At 43.3% G+C, this 27,911-nt stretch overlaps 1 protein-coding gene across 2 annotated transcripts in view; it reads right to left on the bottom strand.

Annotated features, from left to right (window-relative positions):
• Positions 1-27,911, bottom strand: part of LOC120940617 (cadherin-6-like) — a 516,101-nt gene that overhangs the window by 105,704 nt on the left and 382,486 nt on the right. For both annotated transcript variants that reach the window (XM_040353572.1, XM_040353571.1), the window contains one exon: positions 26,974-27,161. In XM_040353572.1, the coding sequence (XP_040209506.1) occupies positions 26,974-27,161 (188 nt within the window). The remainder of the gene's footprint in view (positions 1-26,973; positions 27,162-27,911) is intronic.

Genomic DNA, 27,911 nt, shown 5'->3' with positions numbered 1-27,911 from the left:
CTGCAAAACCAAGTCGCAGCTATTCAATTGGGAGCTGCGATTATCATGTAAACAAAGGTACAGCAGAAAAACGTGGGAAGAAGAGTAAATTGCACTGATCCCCTAACCATGTGGTGTAAAATAATAAAAAAAAATCAAAATAAATCACCAATCAAAAAATACCCAAAACAGGCTAGTGATAAATACAGTAAATAACAATAACTAATATCAATAATATGAGGTGAGTTAATTATCTTAATTCAAACGTGAATAATCCTGTGAGGAATAGACAGGTTATGAATAATATGAAATTAATAATAAACCAATATATATAGCTCAAACATTAATAGTACACAATTCCCTAAAAAATAACGTCCATAGATAATTAATATTAATGAACACCAAATAATGAACACCAGTGCTCACTGATGAATCCTCCACCAATCAGCAGAAATTACTTCTTACCAGCTTGCTATTATCCCCCCATGACAGAGGATCAATATGTGCATGTAATCAAGAGGCTCACTCCAGAAAACCAGCCAACACAAATACGATTCTTAAGCAGTAACTCCCATCCAATAGCAGACATGAACCATCAGCAGATGTACCCGATAAATGAAAAATAATAGATGCTCCAGTGCATTAAACGTATAAAAGATTTATTAAAAAAGGTTTGGTATTGCACTTACAATGTTGCAGATCAAATAGGCCTTAAAGTCTGGTGTGGTGGCTGGTACACATAATGCCTCGTACAGACGACCCAACATGTCCGATGAAAACGGTCCACGGACCGTTTTCATCGGACATGTCCGCTGGGATCATTTGGTCTGATGGCTGTACACACCATCAGACCAAATTTCCCGCGGACAGACAACACAGTTACGACGCGGTGACGTGGTGGCGACAATGACGCGTCGACGTGCGCGAACCCGGAAGTTCAATGCTTCCACGCATGCGTCAAATCACTTCGACGTCATGCGCGGGTTCTCGGGCCAGTGGACATGTCCGATGAGTCATACTGACCATTGGACATGTCCGGTGGACATGGTTCCAGCGGACATTTTTCTTAGCATGCTAAGAAACACTTGTCCGCTGGAAACCTGTCCGGTCGGCCGGAAAATTGTCTGTTCGGCCCTACACACGACCGAACATGCCCGCGGAAACTGGTCCGCCAGACCAGTTTCAGCGGACATGTTCGGTCGCGTGTACGAGGCCTAACACAGACATCCGTCCTACTGGGGAATCGTATGGAGCTTGAGATGATGTCAGTACACGGCTCCGCCCTACGTCTGTTTCACCCCTGGACAGTTATTACGAAACGGACGCAATTCTGCAACTGAGCAAATTTTAGTGTTTTTTTATTCGATTACATTAATGAATAATTTTTAATATTATTATATTATAATTTGTTATAATTATTTATAGTTATTTATTATATTCTAATTTATGATTTCGTGTTTCAAACTATATCATACCCGGGATGTCTACTAAAATCTTGTTTGGACAGATTTAAGTGATTTATTTCTAAGAATTACAGGCCTCCAATATAGAACGCCAAATTTCCATGCGAAACATTGTACCACTTTCAGCATCAAAAATCTGACATAATCATACCACCAGGAAGGTTAAAAGTATTTTCTATACTGAAGACTACTATGATTTAAATGCAATTGAATTGCAAAAAAAATATTGATGATGTACAAAATTTTAAAAATATTAATTTTGTTTATTATATTCCCTGTTTTTTTTACAGCACTCACAGAAAAATGTTTGTTCCTGGCTGGTGGTTGTGAGCTACTACATAAAACAACTTCTGACTTTAATTTACATATTACTCTGGACTTTCTGTCCATATAATCATAAGTTAATAGATGTTGAAAGAAATCCTAAAATATTTACTTGGATTGAAATACAAATGCAACTTTAGTCTGCCACAGTGACTAATCTTACCAACCCCCCACACTGCTACTCAACCAACTCTGCCTAAACGTTGGTCCCCTAAGCTGTTTCATCAGTGAACATGCATGGCCAGCATATAGGGCCAGATTCACAAATGAGATACGACGGCGTATCTCCTGATACGCCGTCGTATCTCTGTTTCTATCTATGCGACTGATTCATAGAATCAGTTACACATAGATAGCCATAAGATCCGACAGGTGTAATTGTTTTACACTGTCGGATCTTAAGATGCAATACCGCGGCCGCCGCTGGGGGAAGTTCGCGTCGTAAACCAGCGTCGGGTATGTAAATTAGGAGTCACGGCGATCCCCGAAGGTTTTTCGCGTTCGCTACTTCGTCGCTAGTCTAGTTTCCCGTCGCAAAGTTAGTCGTTTTTTTTGGTGCCTTACCTTTACACAGCAATCATATTGCTGTGTAAAGTATGGCGTCGTTCCCGCGTCGAAATTTAAAAATAACGTCGTTTGCGTAAGCCGTCCGGGAATACGGAATTACGCTACGTGCGTCGCCGTTCAAAAAAATGACGTCACGGCGCGCAAAGCACGGCGGGAGTTAAGAAACGGAGCATGCGCAGTAGGTCCGGCGCGGGAGCGCGCCTAATTTAAATGGCACACGCCCATTTAAATTGGCCCGCCTTGCGCCGGAGGCCGCCGGCGTAGTTTTCATCGCAAGTGCTTGGTGAATCAGGCACTACGTATCGTAGAGGCACTTGCACTCTACGATACGTTACGCCGCCGCTGCCCTACGTGAATCTGGCCCTTAGTCACTTAACTGGCTGCTCTTAGAATCTGAACCCTCAACATGGGCAAGTATATTCAGGCTTCTTGTAACAACTATTCATTTGAGGAATTTGTTTAAAAGGGGCATTGGTTAAATATAAGTCTGTTTTAAACACCAATTAGTTTCAAAAGCAAAATATACCCAAGCAATTCTATAACTGTGGCTTGCACCCTTTATTTAGGAATAATGCGGAGTACATTGTCTGTTGTATGAAAGCAACAATTTTATATTTGCAACAGTCAAATATTAGGGTAAAAAAGGGCATACAAGATAACTGGGAGCACTTACAGTTGAAGTGCAGGAGTCATTGTATTATATTGAGTAACATGCATACAAGAACAAAATTAAAACCTAGGTAGCTAAAAAGACAAATAAATGATAAAAAAAACAGGCCTTTAAAAAGTACAAAATAGAAGGGATGCTCTTGACATTCCAGATTTACAAGGAATGAAACAAGAAATGTAAGTGAGCAATCAGGGTGGCTAAAATAGAACATGAAATACACATCAAGTAAAACAAATCGTACATTTTTTTGAAAATATATTAATACCAAAAAGGTTATGAAAGACATAATAGATGAACACGGAAAGCTGCTCACAACTGACAGGGAAAAAAGTAGATGTATTACATTTTTTTTTTTTTCAGATTTTTTCCAGATGAAAACAATGTTGTAATCAGGTTTGCCAAGCCACTATGATTTTTTTCTACTGACAAAACATTGAAAATTTACTGACAGAGTACATCTATTACTGACAATCTGAAATATGACAGAAACCCCTATTAGAAACTAATATAATTGCTATTTAAAGGAAGAGTTCACTTTAAAAGATAAAAATACACATTGTTTTTGGCAGGTACATTTACTGTTTTTTTTATTATTATTATTATTATTATTATTATTGCAATCAGCAGATCATGGGTCAAATGCCAGGCTCCTGCAGACTCTCAGTATAGCTGCCTGCACATACCTCACATATTGGCAGGCAGTTACTGAAAGAGTCTATGAACTATAACAGTGCTCATCAGCGCCCTCATAGTTAATTTAGAACAGTGAGCTGTCTGCTGCAATGGAGGATGGTACTTGTAGTTCATTCTTTCACAGAACGCTGTGGATGACAGAATGATTTTACTGTTCGGGAGGCGCCCCACACAACTGCACTGTTTTCAAATTATGACAGTGGGTGCTGAGAGAAGATGTCCACCCCTGCTGTCACAATGAGGGAAGATGTGGGGGGGAGGTTGCTAAACATGCTAAATAGGGGTGTAACATGTTCAGAAAGTTGAATTTCTCATTTAACCACTTGAGACCCGCGCTATTGACAAAAGACGTCAACAGCGCGGCTCTCAGGTGCCAACTGGATGTCTTTGGACGTCATTTAAAATGCATTACCCGCGCGCGCCTCTGGGGGGTGCGCAGCGGGTAAACATTGTCCCGGCGCATCGCTGGGAAGCCGATGCGTGTACCTGGCGGCCGCGATGTCCGCCGGGTACACGCGATCGTCGGTAAGACAGCAGAGACGTAGAGCTCTGTGTGTAAACACAGAGCTCCACGTGCTGTCAGAGGAGAGGAGACCGATCTGTATCTCTTGTACATAGGGACACAGCATCGGTCACCTCCCCCAGTCACCCCCCTCCCCCCACACAGTTAGAACACACCCAGGATACACATTTAACCCCTTCCTCACCCCCTAGTGTTAACCCCTTCACTGCCAGTCACATTTATACAGTAATTAGTGCATTTTTATAGCACTGATCGCTGTATAAATGTGAATGGTCCCAAATTTGTGTCAAAAGTGTCCGATACGTCCATCGCAATATTACTAGTAAAAAAAAAAATAATAAAAAAAAATCATAATTCTGTCCCCTATTTTGTAGGCGCTATAACTTTTGCGCAAACCAGTCGCTTATTGCGATTTTTTTTTTTTTTACAAAAATACGTCGAAAAATACGTATCGGCCTTAACTGAGAAAAAAATAGTTTTTTTTTTTTTTTTTTAAATTGGGATATTTATTATAGCAACAAGTAAAAAATATATATATATTTTTTAAATTGTCGCTCTTTTTTTTGTTTATAGCGCAAAAAATTAAAACCGCAGAGGTGATCAAAAAACACCAAAATAAAGCTCTATTTGTGGGGAAAAAAGGAGGTCAATTTTGTTTGGGAGCCACGTCGCACGACCGCGCAAATGTCAGTTAAAGCGACCCAGTGCCGGAAGCTGAAATTTCGCCTGGGCACGAAGGGGGTTTATGTGCCCAGTAAGCAAGTGGTTAAAGCATATAAACAATATGTACTGTAAAAAGTAATCTGCTCGGCCTTAAAATTTAAAATCAAAACAGCAAGACATATTATGAGCGTGATTATGATTATGAAGGGCCTGGGGAACCCTGAGATGGAGTAAAAATAAATAAAAAATCCTGCGGTGTGCATGGCACTCCATGGCAAATAATAGTCAAGGTTAGGTTGCGTGTAACAGTTGGATTGGCTTAAAGGGGGGTGATTAAACAGAAGCTCTAGTCACTATCTACACTGCGCACATATGCCAGAGTCCTTCTTCCCGCATTATGGTGGGGGGGGGGGGGGGGAACTTCCACTCATGTCACCTAGGTGTGGAAAGCGGAAGTGGGTACCCAGTGCCAGAAAAACAAAAACAGTTACTGATAATGGTGTGGGGGGTGGGTGGGATGTTTGGTTGTTGGGTCTGGAGGATGAGCAGAACTTCCTATTTTAAGTGAAGTTCCACTTTAAGAGCAGATATTATTACAATGTACAAATAATCAAAGGTGACTGCAGCAACTGTAATAAACTGTTTACGCTAAGGTTCCTGAAGCATACATGCAGCCACAATTTGAGGTTAGAAGAAAAGTTGTTTAACCTTAGAATGTGGAAAATGGTTCTTTATTGAGAGTCTTAACAACTTGAAAAAACTTTTAATTGTCCTCCTTCGGGATGCAGAATATACAGGATTATGGGGATTGTAGAGAATATAAATCACACACACATATGTTGAACTGGACGGATCTGTGTCTTGTAACTAAGTTAGAAATTATTATAACATTGTGATAATGAAAGCACAACATACAACAAAACATAAAAATATATATAGTTAAAAAAAATGAAACTGCATTAAAGCGGAGTTCCTCCCATTTTTGAGAGGTGGTCTTAAACGAAAGATCACCTCTCAACACCTTGTTTTTGGATATTAAAATGTATTTTATTTTTTTCTTTCTTACCTTTTTAGAAGCTACTAAGTGTACTTCCGATCTAGATGGGCCGTAGCCCACGACGTCACATCCTCTTCTGTGGTCCCCCATTGTCTTCTGGGACCTGTGTGTGTCCCAGAAGACAAGCTAACCATTCACAAAGCACATGCGCAGTAGGAAACCGGCAGTGAAGCCGCAAGGCTCCACTGCCAATTTCCCTTAGTTGGAATGGCAGCGCCGGCACCCAATCCGATGGATGGGTCAACCTCGGGGGGGCGACATCACGGGCTCCTTGGACAGGTAAGGCTGCTTTCACATTGGGAAGCGGAGGTGCAGTGACGGTATAGCCGCGCTATTTTTAGCGCCGCTATACCGTCGTATTTACCGTGATATTCGGGCGCTAGCGGTGAGGTTTTAACCCCCGCTAGTGTCCAAAAAAGGGTTAATACCGCCCGCATTGCGGGCGGTATTACCGCGGTGTTACCGCGGTTTCCCATTGATTTCAATGGGAAGTCGCGGTATAGGAGCGGTAAACACCCCGCTCCTACACCGCTCCAAAGATGCGGCTAGCAGGACTTTTGGAGCGGTCCTGCTACCGCACCGCTTCAGTGTGAAAGCCTTCGGGCTTTCACATTGAAGCCTGCAGCATGATTTTTTCATGCGGTATAGCAGCGCTATTTTTAGCGCTGTACCGCATGAAAAACACCTCAATGTGAAAGGGGTCTTGTGTTTGTAGCTGCTGACTTTTAAAATAAACAAGTTTGTGGCTGGAACACCGCTTTAATATTAAAAATGGTGTGTATTAAAGATATCTAGTAAATATATTCTCATTTATTAGGAATCTTTTGTTGACAATAATCATGTGACATTTGAAATATTTCGTTTTATATCACAACATATGTATTTTTATTGCTTAGTGTAAGTAATGTATTTTTTATTAGCGTACCAGATCTATACGCTCCGTGTTACAAGGAAAGGCATAAGCCTTTTATCTGAGAGCTGTCTTGTCATCACAAAGATATCAAAGATGAATGTTTTCCTGTATAAGCAGACAACCTGCTCCATGATCATCTCTGCATGGTACAACTGTGACTTTGTGAGCACAACCTGGCTTTTTAATTTGGATACTGTAACATGTAGGGAAATTGTGCATTTTGGCTATTTGATTCCATTTGCCTTTTTGATTTTCTATATTATTTGTACGCTCATTTGTGGGAATAAGGTTCCTGGGATGCACTTAAAAGAAAAAATCCATGTCATCACATCTACCTTAGATAAACATTGCTTGTTATGTGCAATAGGTTTCTGTAAATCATGCCTCAGTATTGCTAATTGGCAATCGGTCTTGCTTGGCTTCTCTCACATCTCTGATGTCACTCTATAGGTGGTCCTTGGAACGACTGACACCTCTGTAGTTTAGCTGCTTATTGTTGCTGATAGCACTGCTGTCAGAAAAAGACCTGTATATATATCTACTTGACAAAACCCCATCAAGTTTCTTCTTCTGGCTTACAGAACAAGATCTAATCTAAAAATTTGAATCTGAATTCTTGAGCCAGATTTATTTAAAGCAGAGTTCAAGGCAAAGGTGACCCTCTGTAGGTATTCATTATTTCATAAATCGTAAATGCGAAATGTTTTTGAAAACTGCTAGTTTAACTACAGCTAGTATATGTCTTTATGTTAGCTTCAACGTCAACTAGAGGCTTGTGCACATAAAATCATGCTAGCACTGTGAGCCAACCAGGCACTAAGGCTTCATGTACACGGGACGCTTTTACAACTGCTCCTAAATGATTTAACTTGACAGATAGTAACCCACGTTTAAAAACGCCCGTTTATGCCGCATTTACATTTACCTTTTTTTTAAATAGGCAAAACCAAAAATGCCTATAAATGAAACGCGGCTAAATGCAGGTTACTGTATTTAGCCGCATTTAGTCGCGTTTGGCATCTGAAACGTGGAAATCTTTGGCGTCTGAACCCACGGCTAGGCTCTTAAAGGGAACGTACATATACATCCATGTGTCATTCTGCCGACGTATATAGTCGTGCGGCGGTCCTTAAGTGGTTAACCACTTGCCGACCTCCTCATGTAGATATACGTCAGCAGAATGGCACGGACAGGCACATCAACGTACCTGTACGTGCTCTGCTTGACGTGGGTGGGGGGTCAGGACCCCCCCCGCTACATGCGGTGGTCGGTAAGCCTTTCGTTTATAGTCGCTCCCCGGAGCTGAAGAACGGGGATAGCCTCACTGTAAATCAAGGCAGATATGCAGATATGTTGGGCATTTTATTATGTTCTTTTCTCAGACCTTGTTGGCAATCTTATTGGACCTACCTGAACAAAAAAAAAATATATATATATATATATATATATATATATATATATATATATATATATTTATTTGACTTGATGTTATGATATCAAATGTTGTTTGCCAAACCAGCACATTACATTAGCACCACAAGATAGTTAAACCTTTATGAAAACAGTCCAGTTGCCAGATTGAAATCATAAGCAAAAAAATGCTGCACACTGGGGATCTTTGATCTTTTCCATGGTGCGCAGGTTGATCTCCACCACTCCAATGTGGAAAACCCAAGAACCAGCATTGACAGTACGCAGTTAAGCTTCATATGGAAAACATTTTATCTTTTGACATATTTACATTCTGCCAGTCAATTCCTGCCTTTCGCACTAAAGGTAACATGGTCCATTCAGAACTTTCAGCTCTGCGAGTCCTTGAGTGCCATTCTCAGCATCAGAAAAAGAATCATCATACTGGTGAGGTCATTTGTGTGTTCCTACTCATCAGTAAGCTACCTACACATCTCCTCGTTCAGCCTCAGTGACCTGAAGCAATTTAGGAAGACAGCATTATGTAGCACATTAGGCCCCATGTACACGGGACACTGCTAAACGTACGTTCAGATGCAGTTGGACGCTTTTTTCAACTGCCCCTGAATTCATTCATTGTTATCCTATGCGACCATGTACACCAGGGATAAGCAATTAGCGGCTTCGGCCTAGCTCCCGGAGCGGTGGCCATCTTGGTCCACCCAGCAGTGGCCTAGGTGAGCCTAGAGCGGCGCGCTGACATATCACCCGACCTCAACTGCTCGTGTTCGGCCGGCTTCTCTGGTAAGACTAAGCAAGCACTAATCTTCCTATACAGTGGGAGAGATGTGGACCATATTACAGTGGGGAGATGTCTGTGGATATTACAGTGGGGAGATGTCTGTGGATATTACAGTGGGGGAGATGTCTGTGGATATTACAGTGGGGGAGATGTCTGTGGATTACAGTGGGGGAGATTTCTGTGGATATTGCAGTGGGGGAGATTTCTGTGGATATTGCAGTGGGGAGATGTCTGTGGATATTACAGTGGGGGAGATGTCTGTGGATATTACAGTGGGGCAGATGTCTGTGGATATTACAGTGGGGAGATGTCTGTGGATATTACAGTGGGGGAGATGTCTGTGGATATTACAGTGGGGGAGATGTCTGTGGATATTACAGTGGGGGAGATGTCTGTGGATATTACAGTGGGGGAGATGTCTGAGGATATTACAGTGGGGGAGATGTCTGTGGATATTACAGTGGGGGAGATGTCTGTGGATATTACAGTGGGGGAGATGTCTGTGAATATTACAGTGGGGAGATATCTGTGGATATTAGAGTGGGGGAGATGTCTGTGGATATTACAGTGGGGATATATCTGTGGATATTACAGTGGAGAGATGTCTGTGGATATTACAGTGGGGGAGATGTATGTGGATTACAGTGGGGAGATGTCTGTGGATATTACAGTGAGGGAGATGTCTGTGGATATTACAGTGAGGGAGATGTCTGTGGATATTACAGTGGGGGAGATGTCTGTGGATATTACAGTGGGGATGATTGTGGATATTACAGTGGGGAGATGTATGTGGATATTACAGTGGGGGTGATTGTGGATATTACAGTGGGGAGATGTCTGTGGATATTACAGTGGGGATGATTGTGGATATTACAGTGGGGAGATGTATGTGGATATTACAGTGGGGGTGATTGTGGATATTACAGTGGGGGAGATGTATGTGGATATTACAGTGGGGATGATTGTGGATATTACAGTGGGGAGATGTATGTGGATATTACAGTGGGGGTGATTGTGGATATTACAGTGGGGAGATGTCTGTGGATATTACAGTGGGGATGATTGTGGATATTACAGTGGGGAGATGTATGTGGATATTACAGTGGGGGTGATTGTGGATATTACAGTGGGGGAGATGTCTGTGGATATTACAGTGGGGATGATTGTGGATATTATAGTGGGGATGATTGTGGATATTACAGTGGGGGAGATGTCTGTGGATATTACAGTGGGGGTGATTGTGGATATTACAGTGGGGAGATGTCTGTGGATATATCAGTGGGGACTATATATGGTGGTAATCCGAAAAATGTATGTGCGTTATAATTAATCGAAATTAGTCAATTAATCGATTAAAAAAATGATTAATTGAACACGAACATTTTAATCAGTAACAGCCCTAATGAAAAGCAATACTACTACTACTACTACTACTCAAGTAATAACTTGACATTACAAAATGTATACAATTATCATGTTAAAGTATGCACATCGCATACTTATGCAGACATAAACACATATAAATCTGTGAATATGATGCAATGCCTAGTTGTCAACTGCCTTGATTTACAGTGAGGGTCTCCAGATAACTATTATTTTTCTCTTAAAATGTCTATGGTTTACTAATCAGTTATACCATAAAATCCCTCTTCTTTCTGCATGTTAAAGGAAACTTGTGATGAGTGAAATATGAAGGCTGCCCCATTGCTAACCTTCCCTTCTGAAAATGCCAGCCACCTGGCTTTTCATGTTGATCAAATGGTTTCTCTAGTGAGAAGTTTCCTTTAAAGCCTTATCATCTATTAATATACTTTTCACTTTTTAAAAACATATTTTCTGAAAAAAATAATGAAAAAAATGTATACGGTATCTGCTCTAGTCGATTAAATGTGCCTTTATGTGTTATAAAGTGTTCTGTGGTGTTCCAAGATCATACGGCGCATAGAAAATTTAGATAACATGCTCAGCAACGATAAGTTCCAGAACATTATTAGTAGATGTTGGCAACTGTGGTGTTATATTGTGGAACAGGAACAAAAAAAGTACACCTGCAATTGTTTGACTTTGGAATATTTTCGATCTCTGCAGGATCTTCCTGTAATAGCATGTATGTGCCCCATATAACAAAAGGCATCCCTTGTATGTCTTTTGATGTTTATACTATTTGCTCCTGAGTTCTGCAACATTTTTGCTTGCGTGATCAGCTGGAATGCAACAATGTGCATTCACTAAAATGGCGCACTTATGCTTTAGGAATTATAAGGTACAAACAGAGCCTTACAATGCACATAGACGACTCACAACAGTAACAGCCTCTAGCGGTAATGCTATAAACAATGAAAGAGAAAAGTAGAAAAAGGCAATGTAAACCCATGCAACCACGGAAAGAACATACAAACTACAAACTACACACAGTGCTAAGTAACTCATGGGAGTGGAAACCAAGATTTTTTTTTGCCAAATACAAAAGCCTCATACTGGAACAGTATAAGTTCAGTCTGTCCAAAACTCATATTTAACTGTTCAATTGATGCTGGAAAGTAAAAACGTATTGTCCTATAGCTATTGAAAAACACTGTTGGTGAGATCTCTGTGCTTAAATGGGTTGTAAAGGTTCACTTACCTTTTCCTTCGATTTCCCTTCTTAGGCCCCTTTCAGACGTCCGCTCCGCCTGTCCGTTATTACAAGTCCGTTAACGGACTTGTAATACATCCCTATGGGATTGCGTCCGTTAGCGGATGGAGCATCCTCTAACGTCCGTCGGGATCCGGTTTTCGGACGGAAGAAAACCCTACTTTTCTTCCGTCCGGCGGAACGGAACGGATGCAGACGGACAGACGGTCCGTCTGCATCCGGTTCCCCATCGGGCAGAGCGGAGCCGAGACAGGGCGGTCTCTGCACTGTGTGCGGGGACCGCCCTATCCGCCGACAGCTCAGCGGGGATCCCCGCTGAGCCGACGGAGACACACGGAGCGGACCCAGAAACGGTCCGCTCCGTGTGAAAGAGCCCTAAATGTTTTTTTTTTCTTTGTTTGAATTTCTCACTTCCTGTTCCTCCTCAGTAAGCTGTTCTGACTGACTTACCCCCAGCCAGAACCACTTGGATGGCAAGCTTACTGAGGAGAAACAGGAAGTGAGAAATTCAGACAAAGAAAAAAAACATTTAGAAGGGAAATCAAAGGAAAAGACAAGTGAACCAACAATACACTAGCTTAAAGGAACCTATTTAGAAAATTAAAAATTAACCTTTACAATCCCTTTAAGTTCCCAGGCCCATACACCAATTGCTTATTTTAATGCTTTTGTTTAGAATTATTTTACATTATGGAGAAAGCAACAGGAGGTGTCGGAGAGCAGAAACTCCCCAAAACTGGCAGGTAGACAGGAACAGAGTTGGGAATTATGGCAAAGAGATTATGTTTTTGGAGCATGAAACAAAAAGGGAATCCAGGTGCCTACTCAACACACTAGTCTACAACTAAAGCCTGGTACACACGATCGGATTTTCCGCGGACAAAGCGTAGGACTTTTGTCCGAAGGGCGTTGGCCATGAACTTGTCTTGCATACAAACGGCAAAGAATTGTCGGCCAACAAACACAAAACTACATGATTTTTCAGCTCTTTAGCGCCACCCTTTGGGCAACTTCTGCTAATGTTGTGTTATGGTTAGCATTGCTTCTGAGCATGCGTGTTTGTACTTTGGATTTGTACACACAATCTAATAATCCGACAACAAACATTTGTTGTCGCAAAATTTTAAAGCATGCTATACAACATTTGTTGGCGGAAAATCCAACAACAATTGTCCGATGGAGCATACAAACGGTCGGATTTTCCAACAACAGCCTGCCATCACACAATTCCCATCAGAAAATCCGATCAAGTGTACGGGCCTTTACATATAAATTTGGTGTAAACTGGCTCTTCACAATTACCTCATATTGCAGTCTCCACCTAGAGACAATGCACCGCCTTATCAAAGGCTTAGCACAGTGCTGCTCTTTTGGAATCAGACAATTAGCTTCTGGAATGAATTTTGATTTCCAATGCTCATATGTAAGTTGAAAAACCATTTCCTTGAAAGGAAGTGAGTTCAAATGGTGGATAAGTATAAATAAAGGGGAAAAGCATGCACTGTATAAGATTAAAGTGGTTGCAAAGTCACTACTGACAAATCATGTAATCTGCTTTCTTACAGGATGATACAATATGCAGTAACTGTGTTTACTTTTAAATTATTGTGCAAAATGCCTTATTTACAGCATCGTCAGATAGAAGGAGAGGAGGCGAGCGGCAGGAGGTCACTTGAGCGCCCAGCGGTGCTGTAAATAAGGTATTTTGCACAATGATTAAAAATTAAACACAGTTACTGCACATTATATCCTCCTGTAGGAGAGGGGATTACGGGATTTGTCAATAGTAATGTTACAGACTCCTGAGCTGACAGGCATTGAGGGAAGGGGAGAGGGGGAGACAGAGGCATGTAACCTGACCAGGGTATTATGAATCAGCAGCCATGATTACCGTGGTCAGCATACTAAGCTGGACACTGGAACAGGTAGGATCAACCTGTTTTTTTTTAGAACATAGAGAATCCCTTGGCTGTGTATCCTGCTTTAAAAGATCAGGATCAATTCCTTTTTTTTTTTTTTAGGGTTACAACCACTTTAACAAAATGGCATGTGTTGTCCAATAAGGCCTGTTTTACACAGGCTTCAGCTTGTATACTAGCAGTGTAAACAGCAAGCTTTCACAAAACATTTGCAAAGCTTTTTAGCACACTTTTTGAAGCCTTTAAAGTACCATTCAGCTCCAGTTTGTATATGTTGAACACAGATCCTAATGGAGTGTTGAATTCCACTTTAAGCAAGCTGCCAGCAGGCTTTCATCAAGCTTCCAGAAGTGCCGAAGCCTGCAAGCAGCATTTTTGAAAGTGTCCATCAGCACTCCTATTAGGCCTCGTACACACGACCGAACATGTCCGCTGAAACTGGTCCGCGGACATGTTCGGTCGTGTGTAGGGCCGACCGGACAATTATCCGGCCTAGCGGACAGGTTTCCAGCGGACAAAAGTTTCTTAGCATGCTAAGAAACTTGTCCGCTGGAAGCCTGTCCGTCGGACATGTCCGATGGTCAGTACGACTCATCGGACATGTTCGCTGGCCCGAGAACCCGCGCATGGCGTCGAAGTGATTCGACGCATGCGTGGAAGCATTGAACTTCCAGGTTTGCGGACCTGGCGGCGTCAATGCCACCGCCACGTCACCGCGCTGTCTGTCCGCGGGGATTTTGGTTTTATGGTGTGTACAACCATCAGACCAAAATCTCCGAGCGGACATGTCCGATGAAAACGGTCCGCAGACCATTTTCATCGGACATGTTCACTCGTCTGTACAAGGCCTTAGAATCTGAGCTCAACATTTACGAACTGGGGCTTAATGGTACTTTAAAAGCTCCAACAGCATTTGCAGAAAGCTATGCATATGCTTTGTCAAAGATTACTGTTCACACTACTCTGAAGCTGAAGCTTGTTTAAAACTGGCCTTAAAGTGATACAAGGATTCATTTACTTCTTTGTTGAAAATACCATGTCAACTGGAAAAAGGGATGGGGTAATACTAGAAATGGCTGTGGGTAAGATTAGAAGGGGGTGGTTGTAAAACTAGTGTGTTGGGGTATGTACCTATTCTGGACTGCTAATGTATGAGTTTTTTTAGTGAAGGTAGGTACTTTATTTCTGATAAGTGTATTGTAAGCGAAAAGAGAATGATACAAGTCCCCTCCCCCAGACATAAAGCCATAAACACATAGTTTGCTTTGAATAATAAAAATTAATTTAATAACATTTTTGGTCCGTGGTGCTCAGATGAAGTGTAGTTCTGCTTTAAAAATGTCTCTAATCAGCAACTTGGATAGGTTTATATTATATAAACTATCCAAGTTGCTGATTAGAGACATTTTTAAAGCAGAACTACACTTCATCTGAGCACCACAAACCAAAAATTGTATTAAATTAATTTGTATTATTCAAAGCAAACTCACCCATTTACCCATGACTCCTTGCTTTATTTTGTTGATAAATGACTTAGAAAAACATCCCCTAGTATTTCTTCCTGTGGCCATCTTGAGTAAGGGCAGATAGTTTATGAAGCATTTACTTCCTGGAATCCAGCTGCCCTTAGCTCGGGCAAGAACATAGGAGAGGGTAAAAAATCCCCTGCTTCCCTACTGACAACTCATGGGATGTATGGCATAATCCCTAGGCAGGAAAACCAGGAAGTAACAGAAGAAATTAAAAACATTTTTTTTAAAACAAATATGATATATTTTCCTATCCTTTTACTAAGCAGCATACAAATTAAAAATAGTCAATGTTGATTGAGAGAGTGAAGTTCCGCTTTAAGTACTTAGGGCCAAATCCACAGCCAGCGGCGCAAAATAAGTTTTTTCTAACTTATGTCATTTAAGTTACGCGGCCTAAGTTGGTGTCGTAATTGCCGTATCCACAGCGCATTTGCGCACAAAAGTGCGCCTGCCGTAACGTAAATTCGGAGGCGTAAGGCGGGGTTATGGCAAGTGGGAAGGAAGTGGGCGTGCTTCATTGTAATGAGCCGTGACCCCATGCAAATGAAGGTCCGGCCGTACTGCGCATGCGCGCACGAATCTGCTGCTCACTGCGCATGTGCAGAACTTTGCTTGGCGCAATCAGTGAGATAGGTAAAAGGCCAAGTGTACTTAGTTTGAGGATCGCACTGTGCTTAACTAGCTCCAGTCAAACACACTTCATTTGCAAAAGTATTTCCCTGTGTTCCCTTCCATGAGCAATTTGCTTCTGCTCTTAGTTTGTCAGTGTTTGTTGGTAAGTTGTGTTTGATAGAGAAGTGTTGGAGGAGTGGTAGATAGTAGTTGTTGTTTGTTTGTGATAAGTGTAATTTTTGTTTGATTGTTTCTGCTAATTTTTTTGTTTGTTTTTTTTCTGCTTGGATTTTGTGTTTGGTTTTTGTGTGTTTGTATTTGACTTTGTAGCAGTTGTCTGCGTCTGTGTGTATTTTTGTGTATTTGTTTGGTGTGTATTTTTGTGTGTTTGTATTTGACTTTGTAGTAGCTGTCTGCGTCTGTGTGTATTTTTGTGTATTTGTTTGGTGTGTATTTTTGTGTGTTTGTATTTGACTTTGTAGTAGCTGTCTGCTTGTGTGTGTATTTTTGTGTGTTTGTCCTGTTTGGCTTCTTGTTGCTGGGTGGTGTCTGTGATGGCCCCCAAACGCAGGAAGCTGAATTTTTCACATGTTGAAAAGCAAATCCTTGCCAGGTATATCATCCAATATGGAAGATATTTACATGGGCCTGATAGCCGGAACACCTCCCCGGCCCAAAGGAAGAGGATCTATGCCAAAATAACAGATCACATAAATGCGGCGGGGGGAGGGGAGACGAGGACCCCCGCTGGCATTAAGAAAAAGATCAATGATCTGAGGCGCGTGGTCCGCAATAAGGTGGCCAAGCTCACTGCGCATAGGAGGGGCACTGGAGGAGGGGGACCATGCCCCATCCGGCTGACTGAGGAGGAATGGGCAGTGGCCCGGTGTTTCGAGCCATAGCAGGTGGTGGTCCTTCCTGGTTATCAGTCTGATGTTCCTGTGAGGCCAGGTAAGGTTTTTTTTTTATTTTATTTGGTGATTAGCATGTGTGGGTGGGGGAAGGGAACATGTGCCAAGTGTGTGGATCCTCAAACCTGTGATTGTTTGGTGTCTTCCACAGATGACCAGGAGATTGCTGGGCCATCAGGCCAGGCTGCTGCACCACCCCAAAGACAGGAGGCTGCTGAGGAGTCCCCAGGGGAGGGGAGTGGCCAAACCTCCCCTCATGAGGAGGCTGAGGTGGAGGAGGATGAGGGGGAGGAGGATGAGGGGGAGGAGGAAGAAGATCTCCAGATTGGCCGGGAAATCATTATTGCCACAGATCTGATGACATTTGACGATACCCTTGAGGCTAGCCTTGAGGCTCCCCTTGAGGCTACCCCAGAGGCTCCCCTTGAGGCTACCCCAGAGGCTCCCCTTGAGGCTACCCCAGAGGCTACCCCAGAGGATCCCCCAGAGGCTGGCACCAGTCAGGCCACCATCAGGGGTAGCCCCTCCCACTCCTCCCACAACATGCCGCAACCCACAAGGGTCACTCTATCCCCTCCTACCTGGCCACAAGCCTCAGGGGCAGGCAGGATGGCGACCCAGGACACCAGGGTGGGGTCTGAGCATATGCCGGCCAGTCTGCTGAGGGACAATGCCAAGCAGACCCGCAGTCTGGGTGACATCAAAAAAACTATGGCCAAGATGGAGCACAGCCTGGATGTAATGAGGGAGTCACTGAGTGATGTGGCCACCAATTCATTGGGTGTCATCACCTGTTTGTGGTCCCTGCATACCGCCACAACAGGCGTGGGCCAGGAGGTGACTGCCCTCACCCGGGCTGTGCAGGACAACACCCGGGCTGTGCAGGAGAACACACGGGCTGGCCAGGCCAATACGGCTGCCATCACTGACTGCCTGACCAGGATAGCAGTGGCCTTGGAGGGCAGGCCACCCGGAGGTCAGACACCAGGGGAGGCTCCTCCCTCCCCTGCTCCCCCCCCAATGAAGATACTCCCTCCCCTGCTCCCCCCCCAATGAAGATACTCCCTCCCCTGCTCCCCCCCCGTGAAGATCCTCCAGGTGCCCGTGGCCGTGCCCGTGGCTGTGCCCGTGCCCCTGCCCGTGGGCAGCCTAGACGGAGCACTCGCCGCCGGACTTAAATACCAGGGGTACTTTTGGGTGTCACCCTCAGTTTTGGTGGAGAAGGGATCCCCAGGACCAGGGAGAAGTCATCCTAGGTTCCTGAATGGTGTATGAATGCACAGTGACATAATTGGAGCCGTGGCGGGGCGTTACTGCTCCCAAGTACCAAAGGGGGGGGGGTACTTGGATCTAATCCAATTCGATGTGCATGTGATGTGTTTGTGCTAGGGACCACAGTGGTGTGCATTCATGCATTCTCATTGTGACATAAATCATGTGCGTTTCCAGAGACAAAAACATTCTCAATGTGTCATTAAACATGTGCGTTTACTGTGCAAAGCAACATTCTCATTGTCACATAATTCATGTGCGTTTGCAGTGAAAACAAATAATAACATTGTCACATAATTCATGTGCGTTTGCAGTGAAAACAAATAATATCATTGTGACATGATTTCTGGCCATTTACTGAGAAAAGATGCCTTCTGCGAGGCGTCTCCTGGCTACTGTGCCCTCAGTAGACCGGGTAGAGTGGGCTAGGGGGGGATTGCCTGGGTGGGGGGTCAGGTCAGCACGTAAGTTAATCTCCAGTCCCCTTCTCATTGCAAAGTTATGAAGAATGCAACAAGCCCCTATTATTTGGCACACAAAGTCTGGGGAATACAGCAGTGTACCCCCAGTCTTGTCCAGGCATCTGAAGCGGGACTTCAGCAGGCCAAATGTACGCTCCACTACTGCCCGGGTGCGAATATGAGCCTCGTTGTAGCGTTGCTCTCCTGGGGTTTGGGGGTTCCTGAATGGGGTCATCATGTGAGGGCCCAGGGCATATCCAGAGTCACCTGGAAGGGAAAAGACAGGAGGATATTAGTCATGCATGTGCCCCATGTGATGTCTGCATCATGGGGGGGGGACAGTCATACCTGACACACATGTCACTCACCAACCAGCCAGCTGTCTCCATACACGTTCTGCTCCAATTCACGTGCTATGTTGGTCTGCCTAAAGATGTAGCTGTCATGGCACGAACCTGGAAATTTGGCACACACATGCCAGATGAGGCCATGGGCATCCACGATTACCTGGACATTGATGGAATGCCAGTTTTTGCGATTCCTGAACAGGTGCTCTGTATCATGGGGGGGCTGTAGTGCCACATGGGTACAGTCAATGGCCCCGATGGTCCGTGGGAATCGTGCAATCTAATAGAAATCAGCCATGCTCTTCATTCGCTGGTCCTCCTGGGTGGGCTTTTCAAATTGACTGCCCATGCGTCTCAGTATTGCAGGGACAACCTGGTGCACACACCTGCTCATCGAGGACTGTACCATCCCAGCCAGACCTCCACATGTTCTCTGAAAAGACCCAGTGGCCAGAAAATGCAGGGTGGCCATAACTTTAATGTGAGCTGGCAGGGCATGGGATCGTTGGGTTGGGGTGTTCAGATCATCCTGCAGGATCCTGGTTAAGTCCAGGATGGCTTCCTGGTTAAATCTGAAGTTGCCAATGACCTCAGACGCAGTCATGCCAAAGAGATCTTGGCGTGGGCGGTATATCCTCTCCTGTGCCCTCCTCCTCCTCCTCTGTGCCCTCCTCCTTCTCTGCGCCTGTAAAGTTGCGAGTGCCGTTATAATCATTGATGGCCCGGGCATTTTGGCAGTCACAATGAAGTCAAGCAAAGAAGTGTTGGCAGCTCTTCCTAAATGGTGTTGCTTCAGCAGTCCTTTACAGGGCTGGTGTAAAATTAGGGCTGCTTTTATAAAGTCTAATTTTGCTCCAGAAAACTAACAGGTGCGCACAGGGCGTTATCTACGGCGCACAGGGCGTAATCTACGGCGCACACACTTAATTTTGAGGATCGCCCTATCTCCCTCATTTGCATCTTTGCCTATCAAATAAAGCGGCGTGACTAGCGTAATTTGCGTCAGAGGATGCGCCAGAGAATTTCGGGTATTTTCGTTCTAATAAACAATAACAAACGCGGAGAATCCGAAATCCGAAAGATCCGACATAAAAAAATGCTTTATTTTTATTTTCGTTGCTACAACAGTTCCATATAGATGGGAGATTCGACATGACACTGACAATAGCAATCTGTGTCTATCGAACCTGTGGTTGATTGTGCCCAACCTTAAAGTGGTTGTAAACCCCTCCTTACAACTTGCACCTACAGGTAAGCCTAGATTAAGGCTTACCTGTAGGTGCAAGAGATATTTGCAGTAAGGACTGCACTGATATCTATGACCCATGCGCGCGGTAGAAAAGGGCGCAGGCGCACTGAGCATGCCGTTTTTGTGAATGGGACAATCAGGGGTTAATGCCGTAATCCCGCGTATGCACAGGGATCTGCCGGTCCCCCGCACATGTGTGGGAGTGACGTCATCGCCGCTCTGGCCAGTCACAGCGCCGGAGGCTGAGTGGCGATACAAAGAAGAAGATCGTAGGGGACATGGCGGCGGCGGCTGAGGGGACCGAGGAGAACTTTGGGGGCTTCGATCTCAGGTAAGTCAATCATAATGAGCTAGTAAGCTATGCATACTAGCCCATTATGACTTTCTCTTGCAGGTTTTTTTTTTTTAAATGTTTGAGGGTTTACTTCCTCTTTAACTCTATTAGTCCAAGATTATTCTACACAGAGAGGAAAGATTCGACATTATAGAGACAGTTTTTTGGTAGACCATTCGACATGAACGACGAAGATTCCACGACGCAGCGAAAAACATACAAAAGCTGAATCTGTCATTGAAGGCTTATGGTGTCTGTTGAAAATTCTAAGAAGATTCGACAAGCCGCTAATCTGTAAGACGCCGCAATTGTACATTTCCGGTCAAATTCTCGGCCCATGGGCTATAGAAGAATTTGAATTTTGGTTGACTAGTAATAAAAATGTATAAATATAATTATTACTAGTGTCATAAAACATTAGAATTCTTCTATAGCTTGTAGGCGGAACATTCGACCGGAAATGTACGATTGTGGCGTTGTACAGTTTAGCTGCTCCATCTAATCTTCTTAGAACATTCAACAGACACCATAAGGCCCCGTACACACGGCCGAGGAACTCGACGTGCCAAACACATCGAGTTCCTCGGCCAGTTCAGCCCTGAAGCCGCCGAGGAGCTCGGCGGGCCGAGAGCTCCCATAGAACAACGAGGAAATAGAGAACATGTTCTCTATTTCCTCGTCGAGCTCCTCGTCGGCTTCCTCGGCCGAAAGTGTACACACGACCAGTTTCCTCGGCAGAATTCAGCCAGAAACTCGGTCGGAAGCTGAATTCTGCCGAGGAAACTGGTCGTGTGTACGGGGCCTAAGCCTTCAATGACAGATTCCACCTTAATTAATTCGGATTTTCAGACTAATGCATTTTTTAACGAAACAAAATAAATAAATAAAATTTCGGGAGTTACAAAATAAATTAATTTTTCGGACGAAAACAAAATTCCGAAACAAAATATTTCAGTCTGCACATGTCTAATGTGTACCTGCACAAGACTAATGAGGAAATATGCTGGGCCTGCATCCCTTTAGACATGTTCCTATTGGGAGTATCTCACAAACAATGACATTTTTGTTCCAGGGGATGAAATCAGACTTCTGGGAAAATCGGTGAGCCAATCACACAAGCAGGAAATGATGTTTCTGGGGGGCGTTCTGTACACATTTTGATTACACAGAACTCCAGGTAGCCATATTGCATTGCATTTTCAGAAAATTACAGCGGCTGAATATTGAAAAGGAAAGGTTATTTTTAATACCATTCAATTACGATATGACTTGTGTCGCAATTGTATACGCTATATTATTTTTTCTTTATTTTTGCTATTTTTTCCCCCCCACGAAAGTGAAGTTACGCTTTAAGCATGATATTCAGGTAAGGATGTAAAAAAATATATATATTTTACTTCTTTTCCTGCATAGTCATGTGACCACTCCATCTGCTCTTCTTGCCTCGAGCTTTGAGGGCTATGGGCAGAGCCAACACATCTCAGGAGCTGCTGTCAAGCTCCAGGTAGAAGAGGGCTAGAAGGTCTGTCTGCAGAGCCCAAAATGACAATAATGCCGCTTACACACGACCATTTTTAATGGTCTAGAAAAAAAAGTTTTTTTTTCGACGTGATTCTTGTCAAGCCTGCCTTGCATACACACGATCTAAGAGCAAAGAGCGGTGTGTACAACACGTACGACGGCACTATAAAGGGGAAGTTCCATTTAGATGGCGCCATCCTTGGGGCTGCTTTTGCTGATTTTGTGTTAGGAAAAGTTTGTGTGAGAGACGATTCACGCTTTTCAGTCTCCGTGCTTTTCAGTCCGTTACAGCGTGACGAATGTGCTATCTCCATTACGAATGCTAGTTTTACCAGCATGAGCGCTCCCGTCTCATAAATTGCTTCTGAGCATGCATGTTTTTTTCACGTTGTTAAAACCTACACACAACAGTTTTTCAAGACGTAAAAAAACGACAACGTGAAAAATGACGTGAAAAAATAGAGCATGTTCTAAATTTTTAATGGCCTTTTTTCACGACATTGAAAAATGCTCTGGAGCCTACACATGATCGTTTTTAATGACCATTAAAAAAAATATAATTTTTCACGTCATGAAAAACAGTCGCGTATACGCGGCTTTACATATGTCTCTGTCAATCTCCAGTTGGGTGGAGGGTCTAGGAGGCCTGTCTAATGAGAAACAGACTACTAGAGTGTACAGGACGATGTATGGGCGCATGGCGTCCAGTACATAATATTGCATAAGGCACAGGATGGTTTGACAATGGAAAAAACTCATTGTCCTTTATGAAGAAAGAAATACAAACTGCTAAGAACATCACTAAGCAACTAAAAAAAATAGACATAATAATACAAATGGGTACATACATACCAATTGTTGATAAATGGAAACAATTTACGAAAGACAAATATTCTGTTCACTGCAAGTGCACTTTCTCCAGACCTTAGTAAATGAGGTAAAACTTCACTTTTCAACAGCATTTTTGTTTGTACGTGATTGGATGATAGAAACCAGCAGAGCTTCCCCATATTTCAGATCTTCCCCTCAGATTTAGAGACAATTAACTTAACCACTTCAATACTGGGCACTTTTACCCCCTTCCTGCCCAGGCCAATTTTCAGCTTTCAGTTGCTGTCACACTAGCCTCGTACACACAATCTGACTTCCATCAGACAAATCCGTGGATTTTTGTCCAAAGGGCATTGTCCACGAACTTGGTATGCATACACACGGCAGAACATTTTCAGCCAACAAACACGAACGTAGTGACGTACTAGACGTATTACATGGTTTTTCATCTCTTTAGCGCCACCCTTGGGCAGCTTCTGCAAATGTTGTCTTATGGTTAGCAGTGGTTTGGGGCATGCGCATTTGTACTTTGGATTTTAGTGCCCCGGATTTGTTTACACACGTTCAGATGATCTGACATAACACATTTGTTGTCGGACAATTTGAGAGCTTGCACAGCCAACATTTGTTGTTGGAAATTCCGACAACAATTGTCCGATGGAGCATACATGCAGTCGGATTATCCGACAAAACACGTCCGTCGGACAATTGTTGTCGAAATATCAGATCGTGTGTACGGGCCTTTAGAATGACAATTGCGCCACCATACAACACTGTACCCGAAAAAAAATTTTTTTTCACACAACTAGAGCTTTCTTTGAGTGGTATTTAATCAACACTGGTTTTTATTTTATGCAAAGTAAGCTAAAAAACACAGAAAAGTTTGGAAAAATCATAACATTTTGCAATTAAATAAATGAATTTCGGCCAAAATGTATTCTACTACACCCAAATCAGTGTATATCATTTCGTTTGTAGGAAAGTTATAGAGTCTAGTATATATCTGAAAATTAATCAATCCTGATGTACTGATCTTATTTCTTATAGCCCAAAAATGTCAGGACAGATATCCCCCAAATTACCTTTTTTTTGGAATGTAGACGGTCCAATGTATTTAGTAAGAAGTATAGCGAGTTTTTTGAAGATTTTATTTTTTTGTCATACTTTTTTGGAAAATTAATAAATTAATTAGTTTTTTTACATACTGTCACCAGTGCAGTACAGTGTCATTAACTGGCGTGGCGGTGATCAGCGAAACTAACTAGTGATAGTACAGAAAAAAAAAATTAATATTCTTTTATTTTTTATTATATATTCTTTTTTTTTTTTTTACGATTTATTTTAACACACTTTGACCAGAGCAATATAATGTTGCCATAGTAACATTGTAATACTCTGGGGAAGTGGTCAGTATTTTTTTTTTTTACACAGTATGTTTGAATATATGTCAAAGAATTTCATTGCTATAAGCAAACATTTTACTGAATGAAATTGATTAATTTAGTTTGTGATTGGCCACAGCTGATCACATGGCACAGGTGGGCTGTGATTGGCCAAGCCTGTACCATGTGATCACTGTGAGCAACCACAGCTAGCAACACAATTGTACACAACAGATGGCTTGAAAGGAAGCCATTCATTGTTTACAAGTGTCATGTTACCTGCTGTGATTAGTTACAGCTGTCACATTGTACTGTCAGTGGGCCGATACAGTAATCAGTCACCGGCTGTGTCCAGTGGACGCAGCCGATGACAGATCGCGCCAAAGCTCCGGCATGCGCGATCATATGACGCCCACCAGGATCGATGAGAGCCCCCCCCCCCAGCCTTCAATTAAGATGTCATATGACGTCCACCAGTATTAGGGATGAGCTTTATGTTTGGGTCGAACATGAGTTTGACTTCAACATTGGCTGTTCGCCCGTTCGCTGAATAGCAAACAATTTGGGGTGTTGGCGGCAAATTCGAAAGCCGTGGAACACCTCTATGGGAGGAATCAAAAGTGCTAATTTTAAAGGTTAATATGCAAGTTATTATTGTCACAAAAAGTATTTGGGGACCTGTTTCCTGTGTATCAATGTATCAATGTAAAAAAAGTTTTAAAAACTAACGTTTTTTCGGGAGCAGTGATTTTAATAATGCTTAAAGTGAAACAATAAAAGTGAAATATTTCTTTAAATGTCATACCTGGGGGGGGGGGGGTGTCTATAGTATGCCTGTAAAGTAGTGCATGTTTCCCATGCTTAGAAAAGTCCCTGCACAAAATGACATTTCTAAAGGAAAAAAAGTAATTTAAAACTACTCACGGCTATAATGAATTGTCGGGTCCCGGCAATACAGATAAAAGTCATTGAAAAAAACAACATGGGTCTCCCCCCAGTCCATTACCAGGCCCTTTGGGTCTGGTATGAATATTACGGGGGAACCCCGAACCGAAAAAAAATTGCGTGGGGGTTCCCTCAAATTTCATTACCAGGCCCTTCAGTTTTGGTATGGATATTAAGGGGAACCTCGCGCTAAAATAAAAAATAAAATGGCGTGGGGTTCCCCCCAAAAATCCATACAAGACCCTTATTCGAGCATGCAACCTGGCAGGCTGCAGGAAAAGAGGGGGGACAAGCGAGTGCCCCCTCCTGAACCGTACCAGGCCACATGCCCTCAACATGAAGAGGATGTCCCCATGTTGATGGGGACAAGGGCCTCATCCCCACAACCCTTGCCTGGTGGTTGTGGGGGTCTGCGGGTGGGGGGACTTATGGGAATCTGGAAGCCCCCTTTAACAAAGGGGACCCCCAGATTCCGGCCCCCCCATGTGAATTGGTAACAGGGTACATTGTACCCCTACCATTTCACCCAAAAAAGTTACAAAAAAGGTAAAAAAAACACACACAAAGCTAAGGATAAGTCCTTAAAAAATCCCTGCGCTGTAATCCTTCTATGACTCGCCGCTACGAACTATACAGCCTCCATAGGAGGTGCCGGGCCAAGTGACGCGCGACCCATCTGACAGCTCTTAAATAACCGAGGGCGGGGCCACCTGTGACGTGGATGGATGACCCCACCCCTTCTTACGCAATGGGGGTTTCTGGCGGTTTCCCCGTGGTGTCACGGGTGACCCCGCCCTACATCATGGGTGGCCCCCGCCCTCAGTTATTTAAGAGTTGTCAGATAGGTGGCGCGTCATTCATCCGGGCACCTCCTATGGAGCCTGTATCGTTTTTGGCGGGTCGTAGAAGGATTACAACGCTGGATTTTTTTTATTTTTTATTAAAGGACTTGTCCCAAGCTGTGTGTGCATTTTTTCCCCTTTTTTGTCACTTTTTTGGGTGAAATGGTAGGGGTACAATGTACCCCATTACCAATTCACATGGGGGGCTGGCATATGGGGGTCCCCTTTGTTAAAGAGGGCTTCCAAATTCCGATAAGCCCCCCACCCGCAGACCCCCACAACCACTGGGAAAGGGTTGTGGGGATGAGGCCCTTGTCCCCATCAACATGGGGACATCCTCCCCATGATGAGAGCATGTGGCCTGGTACAGTTCAAAGGAGGGGGTGCTCTCTTGTCCCCCCTTTTTTCCTGCGGCCTGCCAGGTTGTGTGCTCAGATAAGGATCTGGTATGGATTTTTGGGGAGAACCTCACGCCATGTTATGTTATTTTCGCAGGGCGCGGGGTTCCCCTTAAAATCCACACCATACCTGAAGGGCGTGGTAATGGAATTTGGGGGGACCCCCACGCATTTTTTTTGGTTCGAAGTTCCCCTTAATATACATACCAGACCCAAATGGCCTGGTAATGGAACCCATGTCGTTTTTTTCATTGACTTTTATCTGTATTGCCGGGACGCGACAATTCATTATAGCCGTGAGTAGTAGTTTAAATTAGTTTTTTTCCTTTAGAAATTTCAATCGAGACTTCAATCGAGACGTACTGGCAGCGAGCCGATACAGTAATCAGTCACCGGCTGTGTCCACGCTGGTTACAGATCGTGCCGAAGCCTCGGCGTGAGCGATCATATGACATTTATCAGGATCGATGAGAGGCCCGCCCAGCCTTCAATTGACTATAGGCTGGATGGGAAGTGGTTAAAGTGCACTTGCAGTGCACAGTATATTTGCTTTTAGTAAATCAACCTCAATATCTGCAAACCTTTATTATGGGTTTATTATGGGTACTTTAATTTTCTATAAAATTAGGAATTAGGAATAACAATACAAACATTTTTCTTTAAGAGTATTTCAGGTGAAAACAGTTCTCTAGCACCAATTTTTCCCATCCCAAATTACCTTTTTGACAATAATGACTCCTTCCTGGGTCTCCTTGTCTGTGGTGATTTGAAACATGTCGTGTTCATCTCCATCACTGATTTTGTATTCCGTCTCTGCATTCACACCTTCATCTGCATCATTAGCTTTGATTCTGCCAATTGCAGAACCCACAGGGGAAGACTCCCGGGCCCTGAATTGATAGGTACCTGGAGATTTAAAACATAGACGCTTTTAAAAAGTGTTTTTAACGGTTCTTTCACAAAGCTTTAGAAAGTATCAAGACAGACTTGTAACAAAAATATTGAAAACAGATTAAAGCGGGAGCAGTTTAATGGTGAGTATACCACTTGAAACAGACAGGGAATTAGGTTGCAATTTGACTTTTATTTATATTTTTTACCATATCAATGTTTCTTTTCTGTAGCTTCACATACCTTCAGTAATAAATAGGCAGAACACTTTTGAAAGTTGAATTTAATGATGTAACAAAGTGCATAGGGAATGCTACCTAAGCTATCACTGTACAGCAGTAACCTAGTATAGTCTGTGAGTATAAGGCCCCGTACACAAGTCCGAGAAACTCGACGGGCATAACACATTGTTTTGCTCATCGAGTTCCTTGTGAAGCCACCGAGGATCTCGGCGAGCCAAGTTTCCTCATTGACTAATGAGGAAATAGAGAACATGTTCTCTATTTGGCTCGACGAGTTCCTCGTCGGTTTCCTCGGCCAAAAGTGTACACACGACCGGGTTTCTCGGCAGAATATGGCTCTGATCGAGTTTCTGGCTAAATTCTGCCGAGAAACTCGGTCGTGTGTACGGGGGCCTAAGAAACATCCCTCCTGTACCAGATGATAGCAAAGGCGGCATGTAAATAAGGATTTAATGGAAAACTTTTTATAAAGTTAGCTCCAACTTCTAAATTTCTTCCTTGAATCATGTATTCCACAATCACA

Source organism: Rana temporaria, chromosome 5 (assembly GCF_905171775.1).
Source record: "Rana temporaria chromosome 5, aRanTem1.1, whole genome shotgun sequence".
In the NCBI taxonomy this organism is placed as follows: Eukaryota; Metazoa; Chordata; class Amphibia; order Anura; family Ranidae; genus Rana; species Rana temporaria.
This window is presented reverse-complemented; position numbering and strand designations above follow the sequence as displayed.